The 8,729-nt window shown below is 33.4% G+C and overlaps 1 protein-coding gene across 1 annotated transcript; it reads right to left on the minus strand.

Moving 5' to 3' along the window:
• Nucleotides 1–3,200: 3,200 nt before the first annotated feature.
• On the minus strand, nucleotides 3,201–8,729 carry LOC130613230 (transcriptional adapter 1-like). The gene is made up of 9 exons (XM_057434569.1): nucleotides 8,437–8,729; nucleotides 7,680–7,716; nucleotides 7,363–7,486; nucleotides 6,644–6,741; nucleotides 6,461–6,515; nucleotides 5,902–6,053; nucleotides 5,553–5,692; nucleotides 4,929–5,091; nucleotides 3,201–3,565 (listed from the first exon to the last, which is right to left on the minus strand). Exons 1-9 carry the CDS (start codon nucleotides 8,496–8,498, stop codon nucleotides 3,395–3,397), a joined length of 1,002 nt encoding a protein of 333 aa, XP_057290552.1. The 5' UTR covers nucleotides 8,499–8,729; the 3' UTR covers nucleotides 3,201–3,394.

Here is an 8,729-nt window from a genome sequence, read left to right on the forward strand (position 1 = left end):
AAATTATCCTTTTTTGTATATCATATAGGATATATATACACTTTTATATTTTTATATAGTTGCTAAAGCACACAGCAATAAAATTATCATCCCAGCAGCAGTTGCTTATTGCTTTGTTACTTATTCCAAGAAAAGTGTATGTTTGGTGGAACTTCAAAATTTGATTCCGCCACCACCTGTCAATTTAGTCTCCAAACCAAGCAACCTCGTTCCCAGGGCATTTTGCCTTCACTCCGTAATAACGGCTCAGGGGCCACAAGACCCCGGGGACGAGGTTGCAAACCAAGAATTAGTCCTACATTAAAAAATACTTTTATAATGTTCTGGGGTGTTTTTAGACTGATGTTTATAACGCACATAAAAGTCTAGCTACCTAGGCACATTCTCAAAGTACAAAGCATTAAAATAAAAAAAACATCCAAATATTTTGTAGATGCTAGCTAGCTAGGTACTCTTATTTTGTACCAAAAAACATCACGGAATTGTGGCTCGCTAATTAGTTACTTTCACTTTTAATAACAAGATGAAGATAGCTAAATTTCTAAATTTCTATCCTCCTAGATCATATATATGATAAGTAACACATTATATATACGACTTGAGAGTCATACATAAGGAAACTATCATAATATATATCGATATTTACAGTGCATATATGAGTGTTCTGAATATTGCTACGTATGAACAACCATAGAAGTTAAAAGAGTGTACAACAGCTGTAGCGTAACGTAACAAAACGTAGCCTAGAATAAACTCGCTTGTTCATAACATGATAATATCTATATTATTCAATGACAATGACTGAACAGATAAGTGGTAAAATTTTTAAAGACATAGAAGTTAACTTCACTTATTTCAACTCATTTGCTAGTTATTTGACCTCAAAATTTAAATGTGCAATGCGATTACTTTACTAATCCTATTTGATGCATTGACGCCAGTCTAACATATTAGCGTCAAGAAAAACCAAATTTGTTGGCTCACAAATGAAACTTTTTTTTTGCGTATTGTTACAATAGACAAGCTGTCGTAAAACCTACAAGAATATTTTAAAATTTATTGTAAGGCTTGAACAATCAATTAAAAGGGAAAAAATGCGGTTAAAGGTAAATTGTGTTGCACATACGTACATTTTTTTCCAAAAAAACCTTATCACAACTTCGGTTTAATAAAAAAAAACACTTAAAACAACCTGTTGCTACAAAACTAATTGTTAGTAAAAAAACCTCTAGCCTCTAAACTGCTAAAGTATTACAGGTTAATTAAGACTGTTGACTACTTGTATCAATAAATTTCACACTTTCGCCAAAGTTTATATAACAGTAAAATTTGTAGTTACCTAACTGCATTTAGCATAAGGAAGATTTGATTAGGAATTTTGTTCTGACCAAGCGTGTTCAACTACTTTTATTTTTTTAGCCAGAGGTAGCTGGCAGGAGCCAAAGACCCAGGTGTAGCAAGTAAAAAAATCAAAAAAAGTTGGAAACTCCCCCCCCCCCCCTCCCCCGTTTCAATGTTTAAATCACACTGTAACCCTGTATCACGAAGGAGGTACTGGAAATTGGTCCATGGTATACCAATACCTGCATGGTACTTTGGCATATACTTGGTATAAATTTGTTAACTGATTTAGGTTGGTAAACACACATAAATTTTCACATAAATGAAGATACAAACATGTGGAACAAGAGAGTGTTCTGTTTTTCGTTTTTTCTTAACCAACTTTGTCCGGGATTGTAGCTGAGTAAAAACCGGATTCATGAAGATAACACAAAAAAATAATGTTGGCTAAAATATAAAAGGTCTTAACAGAAAAATCAAGTAAAAAGATATTTTAAAACTTATTTGACAATTTCCTTACACATCTAAAACTGGGTAATCATTTTCAAAAACATATAAATGGCTAAAGCATTTAAACACATTTTCGAAAATGATTACGATTTTAGTATATATACCTACAGAAGTTTGTTTTTCTTTTCATAGATTTGTTTTTGTTGATTTCTTTAAAAAGGCGCGAATAATTAAAAATTTTTAGCCGAAATAAACAAGGCAGTGTTGGAATGTGCATGTATTTCTAACAAAAGAAATGCATCGAGAGAACAAAAAAAAAAAAAAACGGTTATTACACATGGCTTTTTTTAAAGAAAATTTTAAAATTGAACAGAGGATTTCGTAAAACCACGCGGACATGCTGTAGTTACTTCTTTAGTAAAAGCAACTTATCTACTCGCCTGTCTCAGACAGCCGGAATTACCAAATTGGTTAAGGCGCTACCGACATAATTTGATACCCAGTATTAAATTCATTCAGATCATGAAATGTAACAACACGATTATAAATCTGGCATGTACATTAATTGATTACAGGAAATTTATAATTTTTGTTGAAAAATATCTAGATTATAAAGCTGGAAAGCACAGCTAATACAAAATTATTTTTTTATGCTAATACCAACCAGCAACAAAGACATATTTAGAAAAAAAACGTAAACTTAAAAAAACAAGAGATCTTTTTCTGTATCTGTTACAACATGTAAACGACGATTGTCGTAATAGAAGAAAATTAAGTTGAAAGTTGTTTTTGAGAAGATAGCGGAAAAAATGAATCTTTAGCATCTTGTAAAATCTATTAATGAAAGTACTGAACCAAAAATTTCCTTTGCAATCCTGCTTTTCCACCCCACGCATGCAGTTTTGCAAGAACACATTACCCTTTTTTTGCAACTTCATGCAGTTGAAAACACAAAATGGAATTTATCGTTAGGAGTTTGGCAGTAAAAAAAATTACAAAACTAATGAACACTGAATGCATGATAGACAGGACAAGCAGCATAATTTTTCTATCACTGATAAATCAAAAGGTTGGAAAAATTACCCTACGTCGCAAAAAAACAATTCTGTGGTCAGACACTTTTTGATTTATTTCTTCTATTGCTTTTTCTTCGCGAGATCATTAATGGGAAATCCTTTCTTCTTTATTGTTTTGACCGCGAATGGTCTCATCCACCCGAATAAACATGACTAATTCCCGTATTACTTAAGATGAGGTCGCGCTTGCTTTGCGCTTATTGGTTCTGACGAATGTGTTTATTGGCAGAGTTGATTTAGTCGAAGAATATTTTTGGTCCGAAAGTACACTATTTAATCCTTAATTGTCAATCTGCAATTAAAATTGAAGTTTGTATGCATTACAAAAAGGTGTGCATGTCTGAATTATCTCTTGTGACTAAACAATACAATAAAAATTGAGAAAGAGTATTTGGAAAAGAATTTAATACATCTAGTGGAATGTTACTAAAAAAGTTGGCACAAGCTTATGAAGAATTGACGATCGCTAATAATAGCATTCACACATTTCAAAATACATTCACCGGAATGAAATATTGAGCTGGATATCATACTCTTAAACCACGCTGTTGTTTAAGCTTTTCATGCAGCTTCCGCGTCTCCAGGATGTACAGCTCGTTTTGACAAATTTCATCATGTCCAGGATGCCACATGTTGCTTAACACGCGTTCCATGTTGCCAGTGCGAACAGTGTGACTCGGAATGATGTTCTGGTTCTCCTTTTGGAAAATAAGAAAAAGATATTATGTTAAACTCAGCCTGTGTCTATCTAAGAACGAATCTTTGGTGAAAGAGTTCTTATTTCTTGTGACATTAACATTAGCAACTTTTCAAAACAGAAATAAGTTGACGAATACTTGCTAATAAAAAAGACTATGATGAATACTCTTTTGTTTGTAAAGAAGAACAAAAACAACTTCATTAATAAAAGACAAATTAATAAAAGCAATCTATATTAGTTAAATTTTTTTTATCGTTTATTTCTGACAGACCTGCCACAACTACACACACGTAAAGTATAGGTACACTTAGTGAAATGTGAAAAACAAACAAGCAAACAAAATAGGGCAGAAGTACAAAAGTGGGACAATATAATAGACCTGCCTGTTATATTAAGACAAGAAATTAATTTCTGAAGTTATATTCGCGATTTTAACCTCCTTAACTCAATGTTAACCTTACTACACGAACTTTATACGAATAAAATTGCTTTAGCGTTGTTATTTAAATCCAAATGGTGTGACCTTTAAAATTATTCGAAAATACACGAGAAAAACATGAGATATGTGGGAGGCTAGCAGAAGTTCGAGTTGCCATTTTAAAATTGTATTTGTTTTTGAAAATTACACACTCAAAAGAATAAAACAAAACAAATCTAGAATCGGTTATTTGCAATTAAGCAAACCTTAGAAGAAATTATTTTCATCAAGATTCACACATCTACCCTTTTTGGTTCTAAAACGAACTGGCTAATCATCATCTGGACAGTTTTTACGTGGAATAACTACTTTTCCGTCGTACACTCATAATACTCCAAACTGTCAGGCTTTCTTGGGAAATCTATCATCTTTGGACAACTTTCACTTTGTTACTATGAAGGTATAAACCTCCATGTCAAAAACAAAAAGTTTGAGACTTGCGTGGAAATTTGAAGTGTCCAACTATGCCCAAAAGTTTACCCTCCAAAATTCAAACGATTCTGGTCGCTATTCTGGTTGCAGTTAAATGGAGGGGTTGGGGAAGGTTTTTATGTGGAAATGTGGGGTCAAATCCACGCGGGGGATTCTCCTTAGTAGGAGCTCTCCGGGGAGACTTAATCAGGGTAGGGGTAGCAGAGTTGTTTGTCCGAGGTGGCAATTATCCTGCGGGGGAATATGATTTGCATACAGATGAACGTTAATCATTATTATTAAGGGAAGTGTAATCTCGATGAAAAGATAACATACGGGTGGGTGTAGGTTATTAAAAAGATGTGAAAAACAAAAAGCTATCATACCTTGTAACACGCGGCGAGTTAATTATGTTTGTCTACAACAAGTTAAAAGAGAAAGTAAAAATACGTCATAGATAAAAATAACTTACTTGAAGGGTACTTCTCAGGTCGAACAATGATATTGGAGATAATACTGAGTTTCGAACTTCCGCAGAAGCGAATTTTGAATAGGCTTCTGCTTCGGCCTGGTCGTATGTCCGATGAGGGTTCGAATGGCCAAGTTGGTCTTGTGTTCGCTGTTGGTGAAAATTTCTGTTAAAAAGGAAACATTTAAATGCTGTTTTTTTAGTTTGATTTTAAACAGGTCCATAAATGTGCCCCAAACTCTTCATCTTTTATGTCTAAAATAGGTCGGCATATGACGATCGTTGCATATGACAATTTTTTGCCCCATGAGAAAGTCTATGCAACTTAATTTTAACTTTTGTAACTTTAAGACGAGCAGTTTACGCAAACTTGGGCGACAATTACAAACCGCAGTAATATAATTTTGCTGACTTGTTTTAAAAAATAAAATTCCATTTTCGCGGAACTTATTTTTAGCAAAAGAAATTACTCCGGCTGTATTAAATACAAGAAAAATTTTGAAACGATTAGAGAGATAATTTAATTTTCACAGATAATTTAATCCTGAAGCGCAACGGATTACTCACTTGCATCAAAGGTAAGTCTGAGTCGGTTATGTTATTACATACAATGAGGGCGTGGCCTACCTTTCCTCGTACAGGTTTCCGTTGCATAAATTACTTCTCATGTGAGCGGAACCGAATTTATATTGAAAATGACTTCCTGAGCGGATAGCATATGGTTTTTTACGTGAAATACACGCCTGCAGAATGTTCTTGAGATGAGCCTTTGTAAAAAAAACAAAAAAAAAACATGACAGTTGACATGGCATTTGTCAAATAGGATGACTGGTTTTCCTCGAAAAACAAACAAACAAGTATTTGACAGTTTTACCACCTCAAATTATTTAATATAATTCTCTCCTTAGTTGCAGTTCTTTTTTCTTCGAACGCTCTCAAATTTCACAACGTTGACAAGTCAACAACAGTAACCTACCTCAACTGCAGCAGCAAGCAATGGTGCTGTTTCATCTGCTATCGAATCTAAACCCGCATCCCACGCTCCAAGATATAACCGACCATGCAGTGTTGATATATCTGGTAGAACCAACTCTTGAGAACATAGACTAATATTTTGCTGGTCTTCACCTACGAGAAACAAAGATCACGGAAATATGTTTTCAGGAGATGGAGTTCCTGGAGACTGAATCATTATTTGATTAATTATATTAAACTTGATTTTTCACTCAAATCTCGAAAATTTGTACGTTGAACATATTAAGCACTTTTTAAATTATGAATTTTTTTGCGAATAAGAAACTTACAAAGGAAAAATTTCTAAAGTAACAGGTACACGCAATAAAATCAAAGAATGATTTTTAAAAACATTCTTACCCTGGAGTGAGAAAACACCCAATAAACCACGTGACGTATGAGAAGATAGAAAATAAGAGATATAAAGACAAATTAAAATCAAATTAAAAATAGGAATGACCACATTACTATTGTACATTTACTTGTCAAAAATATTAAAACATATTTTCATATTTACATTACCTTGCTCAAGAATGGTGGAGTCGTTTTCAGTGGATCACTGCTGATAAAACCTTGCTAAAAGAAAAACATCAAATTTTCTCATTGTTAAAAATGCAGTGGAGAACAACGTTAATGAGGGGGAAATTACTCACAAATGTCAGAGCAAAGTAAATATAAATTAACTCGTAGGAAGTAATGAATACCTGTGGTGTATTATTATCTTCGCTACGTCGCTTCACCCGGGGTTTCCGAAGGTGAAGGGATTTGGGATGAGCTTTTTGCGTCGATTTTGAGTGGGTAGCTAAGATACAAATATAAATTAATAAAAATGACGTTCCACCATGCATTATTTTCCGAGATTTTTAAATTTCATAAAAAAATATTTCGCGTAGAGGGCAATTTTTTAACGTAGATTTTGATATATATTCCCTTACTCTGCGGGTATTAAATTTTGCGAGTTCAAGTAGTAACATATTGTGAATTACTTCAAACTTAAGGCAAGCAGTCACAACATCAGCCATCACTTGAAAAGTTCGTTTAACAAGGTTCGTTGTATGAAGCGGATGTCGAGGTTAAGTACTCACACAACTCTCTCTTGTTTTAACGTCAAATGATTAAAGTTAACAACCGTTTTGTAACCCTGTAACCTTGTATTTCCTCGAACATGTAGCTGTGTTGTTTCGTTAAAAATTAAAGCTAGAATTTTCTTGCCTGTTAATTCAGTAAAAGTGAAATTTGTAAACGCAATAACTCTACCCTTTTGAGTCAAAGAAATACAAAAAAACAGGTTATATTTTCTTAATGTATGTAAAAACAGGTATATTACTACGTTGCATATCTTTTTAATACAATTAATTAATTCATTCTGCAAAAAAAAGGAACCACTTTATCTACGAATACGTATTTATTAAATTTTTCTTACCAGGTGCACTGGCCGCAATCGCTTGGCATTTTGCTAAGATTGACAATATGAATTCATTATGGTAATTAATTTTTCCTGGACCCAACAACTCAAAAGCTTGTGTGTCAAAGTCATCTTTGCTGATCTGCAAAGAGAAAAAAAATTGCACAAAAAGTTCATATTATTGGTAAAAGTAAGGAGTGGAGAAAAACCACGTGACCGAATAAATAGACTAAGGAGTAATAAACTAGTCATGTTAAGTCACACATAAAATTTTAGGACTTGGTAAATAATTAGTGCATATAACTGCATAAAGAAATAAGAGGAACATTTCTTACCTTCTGTTTGTACCATAGCTTCATATTAATCCAGTACCTAAAAAAATTATCGCCCTCTCTATATCTACGGGTGCAACACAGAACTCTAAAACAGGGAAGCAGTCAGTCGTTATAACAATAGGCCCTTTCTTAAGGAAAAGACTATGAGGTGTTTAAACAAATAAAACGAAAGAGAAAACTTGTTTTGTTTCATGTAAAAAAATTCGTAATGTACGAGTCAAACAAAGTCGATTAAGCGAGTCAATATTTTGGATGATAATTTTACTTCGTATAATCATTAGCTACTAAGGGTGGAAAAATAATTTTTTTATAAAAGCAGCTTGTGTGAATGGTCTTGTATTTGTTGAGATCATTGCAATATATTATTCGTGATATTGGAAAAGAAGTCAAGTTTTAAAAAAAATCCACGTGTCTGGTTACAAATGACGTCGTCTGGTTTTAAATGTCGTCATCCGGTTTTAAATGACGTCGTCTGGTTTTAAATAATGTCGTCTCCATAAAAATTAAAAAGCCAAAAACAAAAAAGCCACAGCAATTATGATGGAGATGATAAAGGATACTATCAATTATCCCTCATAGAAAAGTGCAAATTTTTCATTTCCCTCTTACGACGTCGGCCAGTAATTGGTTCACAAAAAAAATTTCCTGCCCATCTTCAGACAAATAAACTAACTGCAGACAATAACAATTGATAGAAGATTTTGCGATATCAGTAGATTACATGTCAGCAGAAAAGTTGAAAACGATAGTTACTCACCGTTCTGCATATTCCCCTAAAGCCTCAAGGAGTTTCCTTCTAGCCGTATCCACGTCTACCATCTTAGCACGCCTTCCGAACTGTTATCAAAACATGGCTGCCGTGTCAATATGGCATTAATTGTTAGGTTCTTTATTTTTAATTTTTAGTTGTAATATCTAAAAACACGAAGACAGGTAAAGTTATAATGTTCTACGAAAATCAACCAATCACATTCTTAATGTTTGAAAACACGCACTGAGTGGCGACTTGTAAAATCACGAGTAGCAGTTCTTTTTAAAAGGTCGAAACAA

This window comes from Hydractinia symbiolongicarpus, chromosome 10, assembly GCF_029227915.1.
Source record: "Hydractinia symbiolongicarpus strain clone_291-10 chromosome 10, HSymV2.1, whole genome shotgun sequence".
In the NCBI taxonomy this organism is placed as follows: Eukaryota; Metazoa; Cnidaria; class Hydrozoa; order Anthoathecata; family Hydractiniidae; genus Hydractinia; species Hydractinia symbiolongicarpus.

Bases quoted from the DNA above. Each gene is read 5' to 3' on its own strand.
- LOC130613230 (XM_057434569.1), bottom strand. From the start codon at position 8,498: ATGGTAGACGTGGATACGGCTAGAAGGAAACTCCTTGAGGCTTTAGGG. The intron at 7,717-8,436 runs GTGAGTAACTAT...TAATTTTTTTAG, and splicing joins TTAGGGGAATATGCAGAACG to GTACTGGATTAATATGAAGC. The intron at 3,566-4,928 runs GTAAGTTATTTT...ATTTTCCAAAAG, and splicing joins ACCTGAGAAGTACCCTTCAA to GAGAACCAGAACATCATTCC.